The 23,714-nt window shown below is 40.2% G+C and overlaps 4 protein-coding genes and 1 non-coding gene across 5 annotated transcripts; 4 read left to right on the plus strand and 1 right to left on the minus strand.

The window, feature by feature from the left end:
* Positions 1 to 272: 272 nt before the first annotated feature.
* Positions 273 to 2,281, plus strand: LOC112197719 (glutathione S-transferase U17). Its single transcript, XM_024338519.2, has 2 exons — positions 273 to 763; positions 1,711 to 2,281. The coding sequence occupies exons 1-2, from the start codon at positions 446 to 448 to the stop codon at positions 2,092 to 2,094; spliced, it is 702 nt and encodes a 233-aa protein (XP_024194287.1). The 5' UTR covers positions 273 to 445; the 3' UTR covers positions 2,095 to 2,281.
* Positions 2,282 to 6,068: 3,787 nt separating this feature from the next.
* LOC112195925 (tetratricopeptide repeat protein 38) lies at positions 6,069 to 10,249 on the plus strand. Its single transcript, XM_040517674.1, has 13 exons — positions 6,069 to 6,497; positions 6,575 to 6,727; positions 6,814 to 6,912; positions 7,429 to 7,530; positions 7,751 to 7,894; positions 8,225 to 8,319; positions 8,401 to 8,530; positions 8,608 to 8,712; positions 8,967 to 9,073; positions 9,153 to 9,204; positions 9,554 to 9,728; positions 9,798 to 9,862; positions 9,970 to 10,249. The coding sequence occupies exons 1-13, from the start codon at positions 6,402 to 6,404 to the stop codon at positions 10,054 to 10,056; spliced, it is 1,410 nt and encodes a 469-aa protein (XP_040373608.1). The 5' UTR covers positions 6,069 to 6,401; the 3' UTR covers positions 10,057 to 10,249.
* A 137-nt stretch (positions 10,250 to 10,386) lies between these two features.
* TRNAC-GCA lies at positions 10,387 to 10,458 on the plus strand. Its single transcript has one exon. It is a non-coding gene; the product is annotated as a tRNA-Cys (tRNA).
* Positions 10,459 to 13,038: 2,580 nt separating this feature from the next.
* LOC112199943 (LEAF RUST 10 DISEASE-RESISTANCE LOCUS RECEPTOR-LIKE PROTEIN KINASE-like 1.5) lies at positions 13,039 to 15,340 on the minus strand. Its single transcript, XM_024340938.2, has one exon. It carries the CDS (start codon positions 15,174 to 15,176, stop codon positions 13,257 to 13,259), a length of 1,920 nt encoding a protein of 639 aa, XP_024196706.1. The 5' UTR covers positions 15,177 to 15,340; the 3' UTR covers positions 13,039 to 13,256.
* Positions 15,341 to 17,672: 2,332 nt separating this feature from the next.
* Positions 17,673 to 22,912, plus strand: LOC112196830. The gene is made up of 4 exons (XM_024337300.2): positions 17,673 to 18,581; positions 20,880 to 21,482; positions 21,568 to 21,859; positions 22,412 to 22,912. The coding sequence occupies exons 1-4, from the start codon at positions 17,904 to 17,906 to the stop codon at positions 22,444 to 22,446; spliced, it is 1,608 nt and encodes a 535-aa protein (XP_024193068.1). The 5' UTR covers positions 17,673 to 17,903; the 3' UTR covers positions 22,447 to 22,912.
* The last annotated feature ends 802 nt before the right edge of the window (positions 22,913 to 23,714 follow it).

A 23,714-nucleotide genomic window follows, 5' to 3' on the forward strand; every position in this document is an offset into this window, starting at 1 on the left:
AAATGAGTGAGTGCATGATAGCCACGCAGCTCAAAAAGACTTATAAACGTCAAACTTTTCTTCCTACGTGTTCTTATCTCCGCCACACAAAACAAAGACCACCGCTTGTGCAGTTCTGCAACCTAAAAATGACTAAACGAACAACTCCCTTATAAACAGGGAAATAAATCATGCAGAATAACAGAAAATAGGTTTTTCTTTCCATAAATATCCAAATTTGCGTACATTAAGTTTGTACCCAAAAAAATGTACGTACATTATTAACTTTGATGAGGACCACCGGAACCCCAAAATCACACAGTCGGCAACAACAGCTATAGAAATTAAATTTCTCATCTACCTAATCTTTATTACGTTCACACCACGTTCACTTCTATATTAGTGCTCTATTTTCCTCTGTTTTCTCATTCACCCCAAACCTGAAACAGAATCCATAATTTTGGTCATGGCTAAGAATGATGTGAAGCTTATAGGAGCATGGCCGAGCCCATTTGTGCTGAGGGCTCGGATCGCCTTGAATGTTAAGTCTGTCGAGTACGAGTTTCTTCAGGAGACAATGGAACCCAAGAGCGAGCTTCTGCTCAAATCGAACCCGGTTCACAAGAAAATCCCGGTTCTGCTTCACAATGACAAACCCATCTGTGAATCTCTCATCATTGTGGAATACATCGACGAGGCTTGGGCCTCTGGCCCATCTATCCTACCTTCTGATCCCTATGAGCGCGCTATTGCCAGATTCTGGGCTGCTTATACTGATGAGAAGGTATGTTTTATACATTAATATTAGGTTCTGGTATTATTGATCAATTCATTTTTTTGTGATTTACTTCTCTAGTTCTCTTTATTTGAGTGTTATGATTTGCTTATGCATAGATGCGAGTTGTGCATGGATGATGAACAGTATATATATATATATATATTCATGGGGTACTGATTGTACTTGATAATAATATAATTAAGAAAAATATTATAAAGAAGATTCTGTAGAGTTTATTGGGGCAACAGTGAAATAAATTATATGATAATCCTTGGAATACCTAGAGAACCAAATACGAGTTTGCTGATAATCCTGATATGTATGACTTTGGTTTGTGAATGCAATCTTACTGGCTAACACTTTGAATTGAATGAGAATAGTGTTTACAGCTTTAATAATAGAGCTAGTTAGATGGTATATATATATCCTCTCCTAAAGAGACCTACTTTTAGCCTCTTCGGGTGAAATGAGAAACAGACTACAAGGGTTCTTTATTAAAACATATTGGGGACCGGAGTTTAATGTCGGAAATTTAAGCTTTGCCTTATAACAAAAAAGAATCCTGACCGGAGTTTAATGTCGGAAATTTAAGCTTTGGCTTATAACAAAAAAGAATCCTGACTTCTCCATCATTTTGCCTTATAACATAAAAAAATTCTGACTTCTCCATCCATTGTCAAGTGATGGATCGGATGCTCTAAGTTGTAAGTTTTAAGTCTCATGCTTTTGAAGAAATTGGTCTAGTGTAGATGTACAAGTTGGAGTACATATTGGACCATAATAGCGAGTGAATTCTGTCTCCTTGTCGAGAAATTTATTCATATCTTGTTGATGCTTGCCGAATGATGTAATTCTATAGTGAATTGGTTGATGAGGCATTTATGTTGTGTTAATATGCTCATAGACAATGATAATCTTGGTTTAATGATCAAATGGGTACTACGTACTTGTAGTGGTTCCCTGCGATGAAAGGCATCCTTGGTGCTCAAAATGATGAGGCAAGGATGGCAGCAGTCGGGCAAGTGACAGAAGGTCTAGTGCTGTTGGAGGAAGCATTTCAAAAGATAAGCAAAGGAAAGAGTTTCTTCGGCGGAGATCATATTGGTTACCTTGACATTGCATTTGGGGGATTTTTGGCGTGGATCAGAGTGACTGAAGGGATGGGCGGGATCAAGCTGCTTAATGAAACAAACACGCCGGGGCTGCTCAAGTGGGCTGAGAAGTTTGCTGCAGATCCTGCTGTGAAAGATGTTCTGCCAGAGACACAGAAGCTTGCTGAGTTTAGTAAGATTATTATAGCCAAATTAAGAGCTGCTGCCGCTGCTAAGGCCAAGTAATCTATGTATTGCTCAATGTTGTGTGAAGCAGTAATGAGTATTTTGTGTTTATGAGAAATAATGTAGACCTACTTTGTTTCAGCAGCCAGCGGTCTTTGTGTTTTTAGAACTCCGTGTAAAGTAGTTGTTATCAGCTATTGGGTTTTCCTAGCAGAAATTATTCATAGTGGTTTTCCACTCTTCCACACTCTTTTCTCTTCAATTTTTATACTTGGGATGATGTTTGTGACTGACTGACGTTTCACAAAAACCAATACTATACGGTCAGACGTAAATTCTCATCTAGAATTTCAAGATTCCTAAAGAGTAATACTAGAGGGAAAATACTTCAATACATTAATGTACTGTAGATGATCCCTAGAAGAAAAATACTTCCATACTAGAGAAAAGAAATGAATTTTTAATAAGACCTTTGAAAAAGAAAATAGAATCAACCTTTGACGACGAATAGTATTTGGGCAAACTTGCACCAGTGGAGTTTATTCAACTGTATATATATATTTTTTTAATACAAGAAAAGAAAAACCACAACAAAAAACCACGAACACAACCCCCGCCCAACTGATCCAAAAAGAACGTTGGGGACACAGAAACGGGGAGACAAGAAAACCACACTTTAGGATTAATTCTATCATGCCCAAGATCAGCTAACTTATCTGCAACAAAATTAGCTTCTCGAAAAATATGCCTAAACTGAATGAACTGAAACTGATCAGCCAAGAGACGAATGTCCTGCACAAGCAGCTTAATTCTTCAAGGAGTTGACATCTTGTTAAGAAGACAGTCAATGAGCACTTTTGAATCACCTTTAACCCAAACATGAGTAAAATGATTCAAAAGAGCGGAACTTAAACCATCTCGAAGAGCAGTTGCTTCAGCAACAAGGAACCCTAATTGACCAATTTTCTTTGAAGCGGCAATGAGTGGATTACCATCTTCATTCCTAATCACAAAGACAGTAGAAGCCACACAATTTCTCACAGAACCATCAAAATTTAGTTTAACCTTATGAGAATCAGGAGGTTGCCATTTAATGTGAAATGACTTAGAAACTTTCTTTTTAGGAACATGAAGATTAGATGACAGTAACTAGTTCCAAAACAAGCAGCCCCGTAAAAGGTTTGAATTGGGGAAGGAACTAGCTGTTGAAAGACTAATCTGTTCCTTGTGTTCCAGATGGACCAAGTAATGAATAAATTTTGAGATATAAGATCAGAGGAAATATCAGGATTATTAAACAGCAATCAATAAAACCACCATGCCAGAATAAAGGAGTATGAGAGTGAGAAGAAATATTCCAAACCTGTAATGCAAAAGAACAGTTCTTAAAAACATGATCAACAGTTTCCACTTGAGAATGACAAAACGGACAATTAGGAGAAATAGCTCTATTGTAAACAGAAAGCCTATCTCTGGTTTTAGTCGATTTCTAATAACAATCCAACAAAAGATCTTAATTTTAGGAGGAATTTTTAATTTCCAAATTTTGGATAACAAGGGAGCCTTTGAATGGGAAGGAAGGTTCTGAGCTTGAAGCCAAGTAGCACTTTTAATAGTAAATTTCCCAGAGCTTGATGGACCCCATATAAACTCATCCTGCATATTATCATATTATGTAAAGGAGCAAGAATCTTTTGAACAATATCATCAGGTAACAGATTATGTAAATCTACTGCTTTCCAAGAATTTATCAGCAACAGTGAGAGACCAATTGAGAGTATGTCTTTCCTGTTCATGAATAAGAAGATACAAAGGAAAAGGCAGAACCCAATTAAAAGAGGGAAAGGAGATACTCTCACCATTTCCCACAATCCATCTTATACCTTCTAATAACAAGTCTCTAGAATCCAAAATTCCTTTCCAAGCAAGAGAATGAGAAGTTTTCTTTCTCGAAGTTAAAAAATGAGTGTTCCTCAAGTACTTTAAAGTTACCAACTTAACCCACCAATTATGAGGTTCAGTAAGAACCTTCCGTCCCAATTTAGCTAAAGCTGCTTTGTTGAACCAAGCAGCTGGTCTAATTCCAAGACCACCCATTTTCTTTGGTAAACATTATCCCAGGCTACAGGAGGACTTGAATTTTTCCAAAAGAAATTCCTGCATTCCTTATCAATTCTAGAAGTAATTTTATTAGGGCATTTAAAGCAAGATAAAACATGATTAGGGATTCCAGAGAGATTTGATTGAATTAAAGTGAGCTTACCTCCCCTTGACAAGGTGTTTGACTTCCAGCCAGCAAGTTTTTTTGAATTTTTAAGATCAGCTCAGAAGCATTTATTGGATTCTTCCAAAAAATGATATTATGAACACCAAGATACTTACCAATGTTAGAGATTTATGAGTAATTCCCAGACAACATGACAGATCTCTTTTAACAGAGGCAGAGATGTTCGGAGAAAAGTACATTACAGACTTGTGAAAATTTATTTGTTGTCCAAAAGCTTCTGAAAAATTATTCAAGACTTGAGCAATATGAGTAGCTGCAGAATGAGATGCTTTACTGAAGATTAAACAATCATCAGCAAACATAAGATTAGAAAATTTAAAACCTTGATTAGAAGTAAGGATGACAACATTTTTTTTTTTTGAAAAGGATTGATTTCATTAGTAATCAAGCCATGAAAACAGGCAAGAGTATAACAGAACTTACATAAGAAAATCCAGGACAAACCGGGTAACCTATCTAAGCCACAATTAAACTCATTAAGGTCTAAAGGGACGCTCGCTGAATAGCAAGCCTAAACTATGCAAGAATAATCTCGCTCCTTAAGGAAAAAATATTCATCTAGTCTAATCTGCGAATCACGCAATTGTGGTACAAATATCAACTAGAAACGTCTTAGAAAAGCTTATAGAAATTACCCCTACTTCAAAAAGCTTGAGTCCAGAATGTCTAAAAGCTTGGAGGACTTAAGAAAGCGCGAGTCCCTTCCTCGTAGGGTCAGAACCAGCACCATCTGCAACCTTCTCAATAGCCAACAACCCTAACATCAGGTTGCTCCTCCAGCTATTCTTGAGGGTCTGCAACATATAGCCCCCATTTTCAGCTTTAAGCCAAAAAGGCCCAGTTCTTGCCTTCAACCCAGTCCCTTCCCTAGGCGCAGTCTTCGGCCCAGAGACTAGCCGGGACTTCTTGTCCACAGCCTTTCGCCCGCTGACCTCTAGCATCCCACCAGTCTCAGCCACCGGCCTAGTCACCGCTGATGCTTGAGAGACTCGCCTCGGTCACCTGTTGCCTCCACAAAGTGTGGCACACCTGCATCCCCATAACCTAAGTCGAGGACGTCCCAGCTCGATACCACCAAAGACATCGAGCCACACTGCCACCGCCCCCAAATCTGCAGACGTCGACACCAGCGTCTCCGCTCCAACTCGATCCGCAAAGCCACAAACCCAACAGCACCCTCAGTTGAGAAACTCTTCAACCGGAGCCCTCAAATTCTTGATCAAGACCCAGCATCGCTGCAGGAGAAACCACGATCTCCCCAATTTCACGCCTCAGTCGTCTCTCCACTATCCAGTCTAGAGAGCACGAGCCTCCTCGCCGTCATCACAAAACCTAGGTTTTGCCTTCCCGGGTCACTCCGCAAGTTTCGGAGGCCCGCTCATTGCATATTGGTGTTAGGCTATGTTGTAAGGATGCCAACATGAGTCTTAGGTTTCAACGAAAGCAAGTTAAGCTATCTAATAAAACTATAAAAGGCTCCATTGCTAAAATAAATAAGTAGGGAGAAAGTGGATCACCTTGTTTCAACCCACTTGTAGGAGTAAAATTATACATAATGTTAGATTAGATGGAAGAAATACCTATTCATTTCTAAAAACTTATAATAATATGATGTATTCTTGATACATATTTCTTGTCAAACTTGTTCCTTGTGAAAATAAATGTGGATTTTTTTTATGATTGTGGGATGTAGATATTTACTTATTATTTATGTTTTAATCACGACTTAGTGAAGCTTAAACTCAACACTTGAAAGAGAGATCGATTTCCTTAATTGTCTACCGCTTATTGAATGTTTCGGTGGGATTGAAATCATTGAAGAGAATCAGATCCTAATGTTCCTAGCCGAACCCCATAAGGCATCACCAGCCGAACCCAACTAGTCCTTGATACCATCCACCAATCCAACTGTGATAAGTGACAGCTATTAGCTTTCGCAACGCAATGAGGAGGTGTCACTTCTGACCCACTTCATCATCCATTTCCTCATTGCTAGCTAAACAAAACAAAGAGTCAAAGACAAAGGCACAGTTTTGGCTAACAAAGATTGTTCCTTCAGTTACAGAGGCACCAACTTGACATGGAGAGAGGAGTTGTGAAAGTTGACAAATGGGGTTACGAAGTGAATACCTCTTCAGATGCTTGCATATCTGCCATTAACGCCTTCTATGATCAGGTTGGTCATTCTTGCTTTGTCTCCCTTCTCTAAGCTTTTGGTATGTGAAAATCTGAAATGGGTTTCTATTTTTGAAGGTTTTGAGTTATGGGAGACGCAGGTCTGTGATATTAGAAGCTCCGGCACACGATCACAACTGTGTTCTTGCTAATATTTTAGCTGCACATTTTCTGTGCTCATCTGATCCTTCTAAAGCTCCTTCACATCTTCAAGCGGCCAAGTCTCGTCTCGTAAGCTTCTTTTGATTCTGACCCTTTTTGTTCGTTTAACTTGGTGTTTATTTTTCGTGGTGTAATGAGACACTGATTGTGGACAGGAACAAGCTACCTCGTATGAGAAGGCAGTTTTCGATGCTGTCAATTGTTTGATTTCCAAGGATAGGGATGATGATGTTGCCTTTGAGCTGCATTCTAAGGTGGGCCAGTTCCTTATTGGAATTTTCCTTTTCCTGATTTTGCAGATGGTCCAGAATTTAAATTTATTATACTTTTGTGTATAGATGTTTTGGAAAGTGTCTCAAACTAGAAAGTTTTTCACTTTGAACACCAATTTGATGTATCGAGAATTCAATGTTTATTTTTACTTGCTCTTGTTTGATTCCGCCCAATGCCATAGATGGTCATCTCAGATACGTTCATCTTCATTAATCGCATAAATAGATACATTGAAAGAATATCTATCCTGAACCCCAAGACATAAAAACGAAGTGAAATATTGCTAGTGAAAATGTTTATAGTTGCTTTTATTGCTTATTCATGTATAGTAGTGAAACTGAAAGGACCATCTAGCAAGCCATATAGTTAAGGATTTGGCACTGCTAGTTGTATATAGTGTAGTTCAAGTATTAGATGCCCAGTCCTTCAAAGTAAGCTTAGTCTTTAGTCTTCATACAGTTTTTGTTCATTGATTTTGAGTTCATTTTGTTTTGCAGCTCTTGAAAAGTTTTCCTAAAGATCTGGTGTCTCTGAAAAGGGCCCAAGTGCTCTGCTTCTACATGGCTCGACCTGATCTGTCATTGGATCTTGTTCAACAGGTTCACTTCTATGTTGAGTATATAAAGTTTTATGTTTTTGTTGGACAATCTGGAGTACAGTGAATTCATTTCCTGAAATATTTTTCCTAGCATCTTCTTACTGTGACCTGAGATGTATTAATTTCCTTTTTGGTTTTGAGCATTTTAAGATATTTTTTGTAACCTCTTGGGTGAATCCTTTTTATGTTTTCTTTACTGTTGTGTAAAAATTTGCTAACAGGTTCTACCAAGTAATCAACAAGAAGAATACATTTATGGTATGCTTGCTTTCCCTTTACTGGAGCTTGGCCGAATGGCAGATGCTGAGAAGGCAGCAAGAAAGGGATATGAAATCAACAAGCAAGACTGCTGGACACATCATAATGTCAGTTATACTTGGTTTGCTTTAAAAAATTGTACTTGATTAGAGTACAAGCGTACTCATTTTCATTAATCGAGAATGCTGTCGCAATGCTCCAAGCCAAGGCTCTATTAATGCTGAAAAAAGTTTTCATTGTCTTGACATATAAAAGTATAAATGTGGCAATGACACAGTAGTTGTTAGACCATGGTTCAACATTCTGATTGGACCTAACACCAAAGGTTATCACAGTTCACATCTTCAAATGTTCTATCAGTATCAGTTAGTTGTTGTAACTAGTTTGTAATACTTAAATTCTTGATTCATTGCTGTAGTTCATGTCTTTTTTTGCAGTTGTGCCATGTTCTTCAGTATGAGTGTCGTTTTAAAGAAGCAGTAGAGTTCATGGAATCATGCTCGTCATCATGGGATTCTTGTGTGTCATTTATGTATGTGTATTGGGATGAATCAATTTAAAATTTTATTTCTTCAAGTGCGATTTAGATGCTAAAGAGTGTTACAACTATCAGGCTCACACACAATTGGTGGCATGTAGCTCTTTGTTATATGGAAGGTCATTCTCCAGTCGAAAGACTCTTAGAGATATATGACCATCATATCTGGAAGGAGTTGGAAAAAGTTGATGCTTTTGGACCAGAGGTACATATCAAGTATTTTATATAGGACTCAGCTCTCTTGCAAGTTGCATCTAGGTCCTAACTACTATGTGAAATTAGGTGTACTTAAATGCCCTTGGGTTGTTTTTACGGGTGCATGTTCGTGGTCAAATGGATGCGTTTGGGGACCGTTTGAAGATCTTAGCCAAACGCCTGACTGATAGGGTAAGCTGCATACTGGGTCCAAAGCTTGCATAGGTTATGTTGCATCAAAGGCCTAACATCTTTGTAGTCAAGATTCTTGGGAAGTCTACTAATAGAGATGTGTCAAAAGGGAATATTCTTTACGATCATGGTTCCAGAATTATATATTATGATCTTAGTCTGATGCTAGTTCACGTGATGATCTTTATGCCTTACCTGTTTAGGTGTTATGCATTAATCTAAATTGTTGTTTGTATGTGCACTAATTTGTTCAGGCCAACTGGTATATAGAGTGGCATTTTGACGTCCTAGTTTTATGGGCCTTGGCTAATACTGGTGAGATTTCAGAGGCTGAAGAGTTGCTCAAGGGCTTGAAGTCCAGGTAAGAATGATCTTGCCACTCTCAGCCACACCCTATTTGATTTTATCTGACTGACTATTAATTGAATGTCCTTCTGTAGAATTTCTGAGATGAACAAGAAGAAGCAACAATCCATGCAGAGCGCAATAATGGTTTGTTCTGATTGGCACCTCCAGTATATATGGAGTTTTGTTTAATTCTTTAGTTCGTTCATTTAAACATTGTCTCTATGTTTAGTCACGTACTCAATTTACACTACCTACTGTATCTTCATCTTGAGCTACTAGGCATCAAAGTTTTTGTGAACAATAGTCATGCCATGCTATTACTTTTACCCTGAACTTCTTCCCCAATACTATCAAGAAAGAAAGATTCAGAAAATTATGATTCATTGATTCTTGTGGTTTGGGGGTTGTAGTCTTTCTACTTCATAAATCAACAATTTTTATTTTGGTTTCCTATTGAAGTTGTACGTTTGTTTACCCGTATCTTTGTTATCAGCTTGCAGAAGCCTTGTACGAGTATGGGAGGGGTAACGACAAACATGCAATGGAATTGCTAGGTCCTAATTTTGATGCTGATAACTGTAAGACGATTGGAGCATCAGGTGAACAGCTTGATGTATTCAATGAAGTCTGGTACTGTATGTTGCTTAACAATGGACAAGCTACGAAAGGTATGATATAAGCTATGCTTCCAGCATCAAACTTCCTAGAGAATGTCTTCTAACTGTGTCCAATTTTAGCAATTGAGGTGATTGAGAAGCGGATCAAAGCAAGAGATGGAATCCCTTTCCTTTGGCGCCTTCTGGTATATCTCTAAATGATCTTTTAGCTTTATAACTACATATTGCATATGAGCAGTCGAACTGCTTTCTGTTAGAAAACAAAAATGCACATAATGAGTATTCTTTGCAGGAGAAAGGTTATAAACAAACAGGCAGACAGGAAGTTGCAATTGCAAGTGAGAAAGCCAAGGTTCTAGAGACTGCATATTTCCATTAAACCAGTAAGACAGAAATCAGATCAGATGTTGTACTCTGTACTTGTACTTGTTCCCAACCTACATATTAGATTTAGAAATGAAGTGCGAGTATCACAAAATAAGAACATGCAATATTTCCACGGTAACAAATATGTACATTCCATTTCGATAACTGAGAAGTAAAAGTACAGAACCACTTTTACTGACATGCAATCCCATTTCATCTCTTGGTTTTCTTCTCATGTTGCATAAACACATTGTTGCATGTGTGGACTGTAGTACACAATGCGTCAGTACATATTTGAGTAGAAAGAACCCCATATGCGAATAGTTAGCTTAACAATCAGAAGGGGTCCATAGCTCAGTGGTAGAGCATTTGACTGCAGATCAAGAGGTCACCGGTTCGAACCCGGTTGGGCCCTTTTTACCACCAATAACATCCTCTTTTTCATCCTCTTATTTTTACCACCTATAACAAAGGTTTTCCATCTTTATCATGGGTCTTTCTAATTGTACCCAGCAAAGTTCTAAGTGTACTCAGTAAAATATTTTCTTTTATTTACCTTTAATTTATGTTAATTTTAACCAACTAATTTCCCAAAATGCCCTGGAAAACAATGTACCCAGCAAAACAAAACATTCTATCCAGATCTTTATGCTCGTTCATCTCCATCATACCCTACCCAGCTGAGAATAGGAGATTTATTTGTTTTGTGCTTCTGAGCACTATGAAAACCATGATCGGACAATGCTTGCAGCATTGCAGCAACAACACTTCCATATATATATATATATATATATATATATATATATATATATGTAGAACAATAAAAGATCTCATTCATTATTATCAAATTAGTTCATAAATTAATAATTGATTAATTAAAAGGAAAAAAAAAGAACGGATTTTTCCATTGATAGAATAATAACACCATATAATTAAGAGCATGTATTGAGCCTTAGAATTAATATATATATATATATATATATATATGGGGGGTGAAATTTGCACCCCCATATTTGCAAACCACACCCATTTTCATTTGCACTTCCTAAAATGCCCTCAAAAGACAAAAGTCAGATTTTCTTTTCTTTTCTTTTTGGTTCTTTTCTTCTCTCTCTTCTCCCGACAACAATCTCCCTCTTCTCTCTTTCTTCTCCAGACAACGACCTCTTCTCCATTGAAACACACAAACCCACCATCAAGTTTGTATAACCATGGATTACTCCTACACACAAACCCCTCAACCTGACCCTAACCAATACCAGCACCCATACCAATCCCAACCTCAACAACCACCACCACCATATGACCCTTCAACAATTCAACCCTATGATCCTCACTCATACTATTATTCCTATGATCCAAACCACCACTACCAATATTACAATCCCACATCCCAAGATTACACCACTAACCCCCAATTGTACCAAGAACCCACTTCGATTCATCCTCCCGGCGTCCCGATTCCGGCGCCGCCGCCGCAGACGTCGGATTCCGACACGGCCCATTTGCAGAATGCGTATTATGGACATGGGGTTGTGGAGAATCAGCACCAGCAGCCAATCAATTCGGGTTCGGGTTCGAGTCAGGCACCGGTTTCGGATAACCCAGTTTCCGGCGAAGGTGGAGGTGGCGCAGGTAGCCTCGCAATCCCCTCTTTTCCATTTCCCCCTTCCCATCATTTTGACAGGAAAACGATACTTTTTCCTTGTTTCTTTATCAATCACATCTCTGCTTCAAACTTCAGAAACCCAATTCTCTTTCCAAACATATCCACACCCTATTATAACCCAACTGATCAGTTCCAAGACTATGAACGTATCAAAACCAATCAATTCAACCACTTTAAAGAAGGACTGGATCACCTGAATTAGAACTCGTTTCAGAGCCAAAGAACCGTCGCGTAGAATCCCAGTTTCACTCTCCATGCTCTTCAGCCACTGCTTAAACAGAGACGAATCAATCGCACTCCTGTCTTGAACTGGGAGGAGGAGATGTGGGGGGCGGCGACGATCTGGACGGGCTCGGCGGCGAGTTGACTCGGGAGAGTGAGGGAGTGAGTCAACGGTGGCAAGTCGGATGACATTTTGCAGGAGAAGGATTGAAGGGTGAGGAGTGTTCTAGGGAGTGTGAGTGTGGTTCTGGGGATCAACGACATTGAAGCTTGAACAAGGCCCGTCGTCTTGCTACAACCAGCGGGGAGCTCTACGCACACACATGTTTGTTACCCAAATGTTTTTGTTTCGCAAAAGACACGTCGTGCATAAACCTTCGTTTCTATATCAAACCCGAAATTGCGAACCTTGATTTTTAATGGAGAAGATGACCAATTTTCAATGGAGAAGAGGTCGTTGTTTGGAGAAGAAAGAGAGAAGAGGGAGATTGTTGTCGGGAGAAGAGAGAGAAGAAAAGAACCAAAAAGAAAAGAAAAGAAAAGAAAATCTGACTTTTGTCTTTTGAGGGCATTTTAGGAAGTGCAAATGAAAATGAGTGTGGTTTGCAAATATGGGGGTGCAAATTTCACCCCCTATATATATATATAAATTATCGATCAGGTAAGCTTATGGTAGGTTCTTTGATGAGGATCTAAACTTCTAAAGTTGGATTTTGAAAGATCTCACAATGTTGGAGTGTGGGAACAAGTGTTTTGCAATTGAACAAATATTCAAAATGCAGTGGCCTGTGCCCTTTTACTACACGAATTGTTGTCCACCGTTGAGCCTGTGCAAAAATCTAGGTAGGGTATGATGGGGATGAACAAGCATAAAGATCTTTAGAGATGATGGGTAGGGTATGATGGGTAGAGATGTGTAGAGTATGTTTGGTTTTGCTGGATACATTGTTTTTTAGGGCATTTTAGACAAATCAATTGATTAAATTTAACATAAATTAAAGGTAATTAAAAAAATATATTTTACTGGGTATGTTTAGAACTTTACTGGGTACATTTAGAAAGACGTTTACCATTTGGCAACAAAGAGTAAAAACACCAAAAACAGGGTAAAAGCACAGTTGAAAAGCTATATTTACCATTCGTCCATTCTGTAACAAAGAGTAAAAAGACCAAAAACAGGGTAAAACTACAGTGGAAGCTTCAAAGTAGGTACCCATCAAATCTATTCACAATCTTATGCCACTGTGCTTCTGATTGAGAGACTCGTCCTTTCTCTTCAGTCAAACCTTGCACATGTGCAACAGACCCTACAACCAGTCAAATCAGCTTTTTGCCACGTCAGCACCAATCACATTCGAACTCGAAGCGCGGCTAATCCCACGTATACGGCCCCTGATCCGCCTCAGCTCCTGCACCACCTCCCTCGCATCTGGACGGTCGTCCTTCTCCGCCGCGACGCACCTGAACGCCAGCTCTGCCGCCACGTCAACACCATCCGTCACATTCCCATCCACAATCAGAACCGGGTCGACTACCTGATGGAGCAGGCCCATCTGGATCTTGGACACCATCATATCCGCCAAAGCCAACTCCCTCTTGTCCCTCCTCTGGTCCACCGCCTTCTGACCCGAAATCAACTCCAGCAGCACCACCCCGAAGCTGTACACGTCACTCTTATCCGTCAACCGGAACGACCGGTGGTAATCCGGGTCCAGGTAACCCGGAGTACCCTGAGGCCCGGTCCAAACGTACCCCGAACTCGACGACGTCGTTTCCGGGAACACCAAAAGCCTCGACAGCCCGAAATCCCCGACTTTAATTCTCATGTCTCTTTCCACGAAAATATTAGACGAAGTTATGTCTCTGTGAACCACCGGAGGCACCACCGAGAAATGCAAGTACTCCATAACCATGGCGGTTTGCAAAGCTATATCAACCCTCACCTGCCACGTCATCGACCCTTTCCGGTAGAGGCTCTTCGGGCCGTGGAGATGGTCGGCGAGAGTGCCGTTGGGGACGTAATCATAGACCAACAGAAGGCCCCTGGGATCGCTGCAGTAGCCGTGGAGCTTGACGAGGTTAGGATGGTCAATTGAGGAGAGGATTAGGATTTCGTTGCAGAAGCACTTGTTGGAGAAGGCCTTGCCGGAGGCGGCGGAGTGGTGGGGCTTGTGGAGGTACTTTACGGCGACGACGCGGCTGTCGTAGAGCTGGCCCAGGTAGACCGACCCGAACCCGCCGTCGCCGATTTTGCGCTTGGTGTCGAATTTGTTGGTGGATGATTCCAGCTCTTCGTAGGTGAATACCGGCGGGAGGAGACTGGCGGAGCGGTGGCGCTGGAGGAACAATGTGGTCGGGTCTTCTTCTGTGGCGGAGGAGTGTAGTCTTCTTCTGGACCTGATTATGGCCAAAGAAACAGAAGCCATAACCATCAAACAAGTCACTGCCAAGACCGAGCACAAAATGGCGACGCGATGGGGGTTGTGCTTGCTAATCCATGGGGGTGAGAGTTGAGCTTTGGTGTGGAGACACAGGAATTGCCGTGATGGGTCGGAGGAATTGAAGCCGCATATGCCGCTGTTGGCTTCGCAATCTCTGCAGCTTGAGAAGTAAGAATCTTGAGCTTCGTCCCACTCGAGCTCGATCCCGAGTTGGAGGAAGTTGTCAAGATATCCCAAGACATCGTCTTGGCAGCCCTGGTTGGGAACAGAGCTGCGACTAGATCCACAGCCAGGGAGTAGCTTGACCGGGCTCTTTATGAGCTTGCATTCCCAGGGACAATGGCTGCAATTAGGAAGATTTGGCGGGGAGCAAGGTTTGAGAACAGAGAGGCGGTTACAGGAACCGTCGGAGAAGCGAAAGGGGGAAGAGGAGAGGTTGATGGAGCGGCTGGGGATTGAGAGAAAGTGAGGGGATGAGCAGTTGCTAGTGCTAAGGGATTTAGCTTTAATTGTCGAGTTGGTGATGTAGGGGGAGAGAAGGAGAGATGTGGAGTTGGGCTCGTAGTGGAGGAGGGAGAAAGCGAGGTTGTTAATGGTGATTATGGAGTGATTTGCGTAGCATTTGATTTGGAAAGAGGGGTGGCCACAGCCAGGTGAGAAAGAGAAGGGAAAAGGAGGAGTTGAAGTAAAGGTTGGGCATAGAGATTGATGGTGCGGTGAGCATAAGTGCGAGTGGACTGAGGAAATGAGGCCAAGAACTGAGAAGAAGAAGAAGACACAGGCAGCAAGCGACGGAGGCATGGAGGAGGAAGTGAGAGAGGGAATCAGAAGTCTTGGAATGAATGTGAGGAAAGAGACGAGTGGGGTTGTGGCCTAGAGAGTAGAGAGTCACGTGAAGGAGTCAAGTCTGGAGAGAAGACAAAGACAAAAGGCTCGAAAATGGTGGAGGACGAATGGAGAGGTGGGTTGAAAAATCCGAGTAGACTCCTGCTTTTCTTAGTCTTCTTTCGTTTTCAGTGGTCATAATGCATTTTTAACTTTTTACTTTTGGAATGTAACATGGCATTCACAGTTCCATACTTTCCACACGTATTTTCACTTTCTGGCTCTGAGAAAAAATTGAAAACAACAGTGGGCGAAGTCCTTGCTGATAATGATTGGCTGATTAGTAAATAATGGCTAACATTCTAACAATAAGCATAAAGTATATGTGTGCAAGGATTAGGAGTCAAAAGCTACATCTTCAAAATTCAATTCACACTAGCACCAAAATTTTTATTGACATGTAAAATTTTATTATATTCAGACCAAAAAAAAGTAAAATTTTATTATTAGAATTATAAGACGATCATGATTCAGAGAAATGTAAAAAGTAAACATTAGTTGATTCAATAGTCTCTAACTCTGTAAATTTTATATAACACATTACATGAATTTTGTACAATCGAGATTTATCTTATTTCCTCTCTCATAAAAACTTGCAAGTTACTCGGGAATACTAAGCTCGGTAGGAGAGTTGGATGCCAAAACGAAAGCATTTGACAAATTGGGGTGAAAAGTGAAAACTTAGACCAGACTTTTTGACTATTTTTTCATGGGTAGGTGCCAAGAACCCAAGTGCTGATGTTACAGTTTTTTATATGTTGTCGATTTCTGTGGAAATTATTAAAAGATTATAATCTATGATTAAGTTAGGTGCAGCCGTGCAGCATTGCAGGAATAGTAACCTAGGCGTCCCTGCTGCACAGTTCAAACTCCAAAGATCAAAGCTGAGACCCTAATCTAATATATTTCTTGAGCACAGAGCTTTCGGTTTAGGGCCACGTGCTGGCCCATAACATGACCTAATGCATTATAGGCGTACTACAAGGCATCTCATTTCAGGCCCAGAAACACAAAAGCCTGGCCCAATAAAATGTTGATGAATTGCCCGAATTGCCACCGTCATTGTGTCGCTATCAGTATCACCATCGGTTAGACCTCCGACGTTCACGGTCGTTTTGTACCATATTTGATGAAATTGTGATCTATCAAACAAAGCCTACAATCAATCGGACACTGAAAGCAACAAGTTTGCTTACATGAGTGGAGAAGTTGGCGACATTTTCCTTTTATTTTTCACGATAAGATAAGCTCTATCCCTATCCATATTTTCTGTGTTTTTGTTACCTTGCGCGACATGTAGAATATTGATTCATATACACTGCCTTTATATGTTTGCTTGTGATTAGTTAATTGTAGATCTCAGAAATCGTGCTATTGATAAACATAGTAAAAAGAGTTATATGTTTTTGGATAAGTACTCAACTAATTGACAACAGTAACATCCATTGCTAAATTTTCTAAAAATCCTAGCAGTTCGTGTTCAGGGGTGGCGACACTTCTCTAGCTATCATGATCTTCCTTTTCTCGAGCCAAAGTGAGTTTCATCTTTGCAAAAAAGAGCTCGTTGTTTCAATATTGCTCGGCTCTCGCCTCTTGTAAGACCGACGAATCGTAGGCAGTTTTTCTGATTTTAACTCAGAGAGCGATGAAACTATTATATTGTTTACCGATTCTTATAGATATGTGTTTTATTCCATGATAGATCTTCAATATTATACCATAAAAGGCCTTTGTTGATTTACAAAAACTTTCCTCTTACAATTAATTTGCGAGGCATGGCGAGGGATGACCAATGGATCTTCTTTTAATTCAATCAATTTGTCACCATGCAGTGAATTGTTTGTGATTTGGTTTTAGTCGTTTTACCATACAGTGAATCGTTCTCAAAAAAAAAAAATAAGTACCCCCTCCCTTGGGTATAAGAGCAACTCCAACAGCTTCTCTATAATTTTTGTATTATAGAGAAGCAAAAGTCAAACCTTTAGCATATTTTTCTTCTCCAACTCCAATAGATTTCCTAGTTTACAGTAATCTATAAAATCTCCATATTCTTCTTTAAAATTTTAGAGTTTGCTATAAATATAGGGAATTTGGTTTTCTCTCTCCTCACTTTCCCTAAAATAGAGATAGTTATAGGGAATCTGTTGGAGCAAAAGAGACTCATTTTTCTCTAAAGTAGAGAAAAATCAAAATATAGGAAATCTGTTGGAGTTGCTTAAATACTTTGACTTCAGGAAGAGTACTTCAATTCTCAGCAAGTCCAGCCCGCCTGTATGAGCTTCTAGACGATACGCAAAACCAGACCTTGACACATACGCGTCGACATACACGACGAAGCTCGGTCAATTACTACGGTCCCATTTTATTCCTTCTTGAAGCGCGTGAACCGCACCTCCCTTCCGCCCCAATAAATATTGTTCCAACCTCGAAACTTCATGATCGTTATTCGTCAATGAAGCCTTGATCAAGCCCCAAGTCCCAGCCCGCGCATTTTCCTCCCATCTTCGGCTGATTGAGACCTAATTAGAAAAGCACGACTTGAATGCCAAGCAAACAATAAAGCCCCAACACAATCGACCTTTTCATCTTATAAGAAATTCTCGGCCGAATATATAGTATCAGATAGACATAACTTTATTATTCATGGAGATCTTTAACAAGTACAAAGCGGTGAAGCTCCGGAGCCACCTGGAAAAGTATCTGGTCGCCGACGAAGATCAAAAGACCGTACGACAGAGCCGGAGGGGAAGTAACTCCAGAAACGCGAGATGGACGGTGGAGCTGGTCGAGAACAAACCCCACGTCATACGACTCAAGAGCTGCTACGGCCTCTACCTTACCGCAACCGACATGGCGTTTCTGTTAGGCGCCACAGGAGAAAAAGTGCTTCAGACGGAAGCCGATAGGCTCTGCGACTGGAAGTTCGAGTTCGAGCCTATAAAAGACGGGTTTCAGATCAAGTTCAGAACATGGTGCGGGAAGTACTTACGAGCTAACGGTGGACCGCCGCCGTGGAGAAACACTGTTACACATGATGATCCAACCACGTCGTCAACGAGGAATTGGATTTTGTTTGACGTAGAAGGGGCGGAGGTTCCGGTGTCGGAGTCCGTTACGGACTTTTTGCTGTCGCAGCAGTCGAGTTTTTCATCGTTTAATTCCGATGAGATTGATAATGGTACGGAGTATGGATCGCCGATGGCGGTTTTTTCTCCAAGGTCGCCGAAGACGTCGTCGGTTTTTTCTAAGAGGTCCTTTTTCTCAGCCAGGTCGCCGTGGAATTCTCCGAAAGTTTCTTCAAAACAGCTATTACTTCAGCAGGTATGTTCTCGATCTTCAATTATCTTCTTAGTCTTGATTAATTTGATAATTGATTAGTCAAGGTGTTTCTTATGAGTTATGATGCAAAATAATAATTTGGATAGTGATATAAGAATCAATCATGAATTACTTGAGGCTTGAGGCTTGAGGCTTGGAGCCTAGTGTTTGGATTAATCTAGTGCCATTAGTTAGGCAAGTCAAGCGTTTGGAAAGCAATTACTACTACCTCTGATGAGGTCTGGTGACTCATATAGTTTGCATCCAGGGTCATGGTTCATGCATGTACATTTCAAAATGTGTAATCAATCATTCTTATAGACAACAATTTGTCTATCAAGTCACACCAATTCCCTTATCACGAACTTTTCACACACATTTTCACACTTGCGTATATAGGTATCGAGGGCTGAGACCTTTAGGTTAAGGGCAACTAAGGAAGTTAGGTAAGGTTCACAAAGATTCACCAAAAAACAAAAGTTAAGGTTCACAAAGAGTGCAATAGGGTCACAAAAATGCAATTAATTAACCCAAAAATTAAAGCTCATTAATCAAATAGTTAATGGACTATGAATCCAAGTCGTTGATCATTCCAACTTGGTAATCAAATAAACAATCTTGATTAACAAGTCAAAGTATGTATGAATGTGTAGAGGATTCTTAAACAAGTTCAAGTTGCCTACTTGGAAGTTTAACAAGAAAGTTAAGTATATTTGCTTGAGACCCTTGAATTATGACATGTTATATTGTTATATATTGAAGTGGCTTCTTTATCTAGATTCTAAAGTCAGAGAGTTTAGGTGCCCAAATAAACCTGCACCAACCCTTATATAAAAAAAGGAACAGAATGGAAACAAAAGGAAAAACCTGCACCAACCTTTCTGCACTACAGCTTAATGGGAAGGACACATAAACCGCACTAGTTGTAAACACAAGCACCTTTGGTCAACTTTTCACTCCTCATGTCGTTTTATATTAGTGATTGATTTCATCATCTTGATATGGTTAGTAGTTAATCATCTCTATCATGAAATCACCCAAAATGAACTTGAACTATGGTGAGTGATCAATTCTACCCTCACAATATATTTCTTGCCATGAAAAGAAAACTTATTATCAAACAACCATCCTTTTGATGTTTTCAAGTTTTTAACAATAAAAGTCTATTGGTTATTTGGTTAAGAATTTTGTAATTCTTCTCTCGCCATCATTACGCGTTGCGTCCTTGCTAGTTTATTCATTTATTATCCAACTACTCAATTAAGATGAAGGGTATTTTTGAAATTTTAAGTATAATACTAGTGATATTTATAGGGTAATTTTTTTTTGAAATTTCCTACTTAGTTATTATACTACTAATAATTCATTTATTCATTTATTGCTAGTTCGACCAATAAGTAAGATGAAGGGTATTTTTGAAATTTTAAGCGAATTTTTTTACTTATTTGTTTATGAGTTATTTTTTTCATGGTGAGATTAATGTAGTAGCCTATCAACCTGACTAGGGATGATAATAGGGAGGGTAGGATACGAGGATTAAAATACCATCCCATACTCGAATTCATTCCCCATCCCTGTACCCGCCATAATCTCCGTAATACGATATTACCCCCCAATCTCCGTTAACTATACTACTAGTTTATTATATGAAAATTCATACAAATAATTGTAAAATGTAAAAGTACGAAGTTAAAATCAAATATGTTCATAAAAATACTTTTATTAAAATAATCTTTCTTTTTTGAACAAAATTTATTAAGAGATTCTAAATATCGTAGAAGTTTACATAAATATTTAATTATAAATTATACCAGTAAATATATATATATATATATATATATTTCAAATAATTCTGATTGGGTGGGTATATATGGGGGTATCCGTTTCCTGCTCGATGGTGGTTTTTGCCACACCTAAACCTGACAGAGTCCTATGTCGTGAACGTCGTTGTCGAATAAATAACTATAAAACAGAATAAGTAGAAGAATATGGGCTCTTCCCAAACCCATGAAGAGATGAGGCGAGGGCCCAGATCATTTACCCGCACACGGAACCTAGAAAGAAACCCGTCCACGCATGGGACACGTACGCTTAGAACCGCGTGGTCCAATTAGGCCCGTGACGGGCGCTGACCACCCTTGTCGTTGCTCATTAACATATATAAAGTTTTCACACTTCCAACACCATCTGTCTGAAACTGAAAAGTCTGAAACCAAATCCAATCGAATCCAATCCTTTTCTGTCTTTGTTTTTTGAACTCTCGAACTCAAATCTTTTCCTCCTCACTTTTGTGTGTTTCAGACCAATTCGAACAAGTTCCGAATCGGAATGGAGCTCTTCCTGAACGCAAAGGCGGTGCGCCTCCGCAGCCACCACGACAAGTACCTCTTAGCCGAAGAAGACGAAGAGTCCGTCACCCAAGACCGCAACGGCTCCTCCAAAACCGCCAAGTGGACCGTCGAGCTCGTACCCGGATCCGACTCCGTGATCCGACTCAAGAGCTGCTTCGGCAAGTACCTCACCGCCTCCAACCAGCCCTTCCTTCTCGGCATGACCGGCCGCAAAGTCCTGCAGACGCTTCCCCGGCGGCTCGATTCTTCTGTCGAGTGGGAGCCGGTCAGGGACAGGAATCAGGTGCGGCTCAAGACCCGCTACGGGAACTTCCTGCGGGCCAATGGGGGCTTGCCACCGTGGCGGAACTCGGTGACTCATGATGTTCCTCATAGAACAGCCACCCAGGATTGGGTTCTGTGGGAAGTTGATATAGTTGAGATACAGGTGCAGTCTCCGGCGGGTAGACCCGCGGGGCCTCCGCCGCTTCCGCATTCGGACTCTTTGGATTTCGAGTCCAGCTCTCCGTCGGCTGCTTCAGTCAAGTCATCGGCCAGTTTCGCAAGACAAGAGGTTGGTATATTCGGTGATTGGTTGAAGTTTTTGTATGTTTTGATTTCGGTTTTGGAGTATTGAGTTGTGTGTTAAAATGCTGCAGTCGAATGATTCTTTTGTGGAGTCGCCGCCCAAGGCGGAAGGGAGGACTATATACTACCATATAGTGGAAGATAATGGCGATGTGGCTGATGAAGCTGTGCAGGGTTACTCTATGATCTTTAAAGGAAATGGTGTTGAGGAATTGACTCGTAAATTGGAGGAAGAGACGGGGATTGAAGGTCTTGTTGTCTGTGCTCGAAGCCCTTTGAATGGCCAGCTCTTCCCTCTTCGATTGCAGTTACCTCCAAACAATGTGACTATGCATGTTGTGGTGATCTTATCTTCTTCAAAAGGTAAGGCTTCCTCTTGTGCGTAACTTTTGTAAATTGATGGTCATTTCTGTGATTTGTGATATCCTTTTGCCGTAATTTAGTGAACTATGTTAGCATTAGTTATATCTGCTCTAGTCTTGTGATAATAGAGATGTAGAATTACCTGCCCGTTTAAGATCAAGGACAATGAACTCAGCATTGCAAACCTTATAAGCAGTTGTTATCAGAGTATCAGTTGCATATTTTTAGATTACTCGTGTGCTTATACAATCAGCCTGTAGAAATTTGAACCATTAGACATCTTGCAGGTTAACCATTCAGTCCATTAGTTTCTAGTCTAGAATAGTTAAGCTCAGGAAATGTAGTTGTAGAATTGATAAAGTGAGGAAGTCTCTGTTCCATACCTACCATGCTTGAAACACAATACATACTTGCCATTCTTTTCTCATTTTTCATATCTACCATGATTGAAACACAATCCATACTTGTCATTCTTTTCTCATTTTTCATAACTACCATTATTGAAAGACAATCCATACTTATGCTCATTCTCCCTTCCTTTTTGTATAACAGCGGCTCAAGATCTTGAGAAAAAAGGTTTATTATGAGAGGCACCGGTTTGGAATCACAGTTTTGGTCAGGCAACAATACCCCATTCCTTGATCTGTACATATTTAGGAACTCTATGCATCGGTATACCTTAAAAAGATTCGAATCAACCATATTTAGTTGATGTCTCTACAGCTAAACATATGCAGTCCAGTTGAAGGACATATCGATCTTCGTTGTGCCGCAAGGACGTACTAGTATGGATACCCTGAAATAATGCTTGTTTTTGGGGATTTCTGGAATCTGTAAAATTCATATTCTAAGCGTATCAGCTTTGAGAGAGATGTGCGATTTGATGAGCAGCACCTAGTTTTTTCTTTGGAGAAATGTCTGATTGGTTTTTAGCTGTTAAATTATTAGCGGATTTTTTTATTTAGTTGATTTGCTTATTAAGTATATTCTGTATATATATCATATATGTAATGCTAGTTTCAAATCTGTGGAACGTGATTTTTACTCCACTCAGACTTTCGGCCACTTCCGACGGCTAACGTTACGTGTGAAGAGCCACCTCCAGAACGTGTTAGAAAATTGTTAAATAAATGATGTTCAATCAATCATAGTGTGCCAACTAGCAATATAGATCAGAGTACTTTGGATTTTCTTGATCTGTCGGCTTTCACGCGATGGTGAGAGGTTACCAATAATCCGTACAGCAGCGGATGCCATCTTCATTCAAATCTCCGCAATTCCGCATTGAAATACTTGGAAAACAATTTGGTCACATTGAGACGGTCGTCGGGTATCCAAAGAATCTTAAAAATATGAATAGCTTGAAACCAGGCCCAAGAGCCCAGAGGCAATGGCGTGTTGGCACCGTGCACCCCTAACCTATTTGATGAGCTTTGCTCTTGACCCCTCTTCTCATCAACCATAGGCCGGGTATCCGTGTATGCGAGTTCCATCATTCGGAACACTTCCTAAAAATTTTCAAGCCATGCTTCATATCAAGTGTGGTTAGAGCAAGTCCACTCGTTAAGGCTGACCGGTCAAGACTATTCACTGCTTTTTGACTTTCATTTTCACTATTTTTCTTGACCAGTAAGATACTGTTCACAAAAGTCACTCTTGGTCACTTTCTGGGTTCGGACTGGTCAAGAAAAATGGTAGAAATGAAAGGCAAAAAGCAGTGAATAGTCTTGACCGGTCAGCCTCAACGGGTGGACTTGCTTTTAACGATATCCATGCCCATGCCCTTAGTGAGGTTAATGACGCTCTTTTCAAGTGAGGCTAACGGTGCCCACACCTATGCCTATGTAAGTGAGGC

This window comes from Rosa chinensis, chromosome 4 (genome assembly GCF_002994745.2).
Source record: "Rosa chinensis cultivar Old Blush chromosome 4, RchiOBHm-V2, whole genome shotgun sequence".
Taxonomy (NCBI): domain Eukaryota; kingdom Viridiplantae; phylum Streptophyta; class Magnoliopsida; order Rosales; family Rosaceae; genus Rosa; species Rosa chinensis.

Coding starts and splice junctions, on each gene's coding strand:
- LOC112197719 (XM_024338519.2), top strand. CDS start 446: ATGGCTAAGAATGATGTGAAGCTTATAGGAGCATGGCCGAGCCCATTT. Junction 764..1,710: donor CTGCTTATACTGATGAGAAG/GTATGTTTTATA, acceptor ACGTACTTGTAG/TGGTTCCCTGCGATGAAAGG.
- LOC112195925 (XM_040517674.1), top strand. CDS start 6,402: ATGGAGAGAGGAGTTGTGAAAGTTGACAAATGGGGTTACGAAGTGAAT. Junction 8,713..8,966: donor CCAAACGCCTGACTGATAGG/GTAAGCTGCATA, acceptor TAATTTGTTCAG/GCCAACTGGTATATAGAGTG. Junction 9,074..9,152: donor CTCAAGGGCTTGAAGTCCAG/GTAAGAATGATC, acceptor GTCCTTCTGTAG/AATTTCTGAGATGAACAAGA.
- LOC112199943 (XM_024340938.2), bottom strand. CDS start 15,176: ATGCCTCCGTCGCTTGCTGCCTGTGTCTTCTTCTTCTTCTCAGTTCTT.
- LOC112196830 (XM_024337300.2), top strand. CDS start 17,904: ATGGAGATCTTTAACAAGTACAAAGCGGTGAAGCTCCGGAGCCACCTG. Junction 18,582..20,879: donor AACAGCTATTACTTCAGCAG/GTATGTTCTCGA, acceptor TGTGTGTTTCAG/ACCAATTCGAACAAGTTCCG. Junction 21,860..22,411: donor GATCTTATCTTCTTCAAAAG/GTAAGGCTTCCT, acceptor TTTGTATAACAG/CGGCTCAAGATCTTGAGAAA.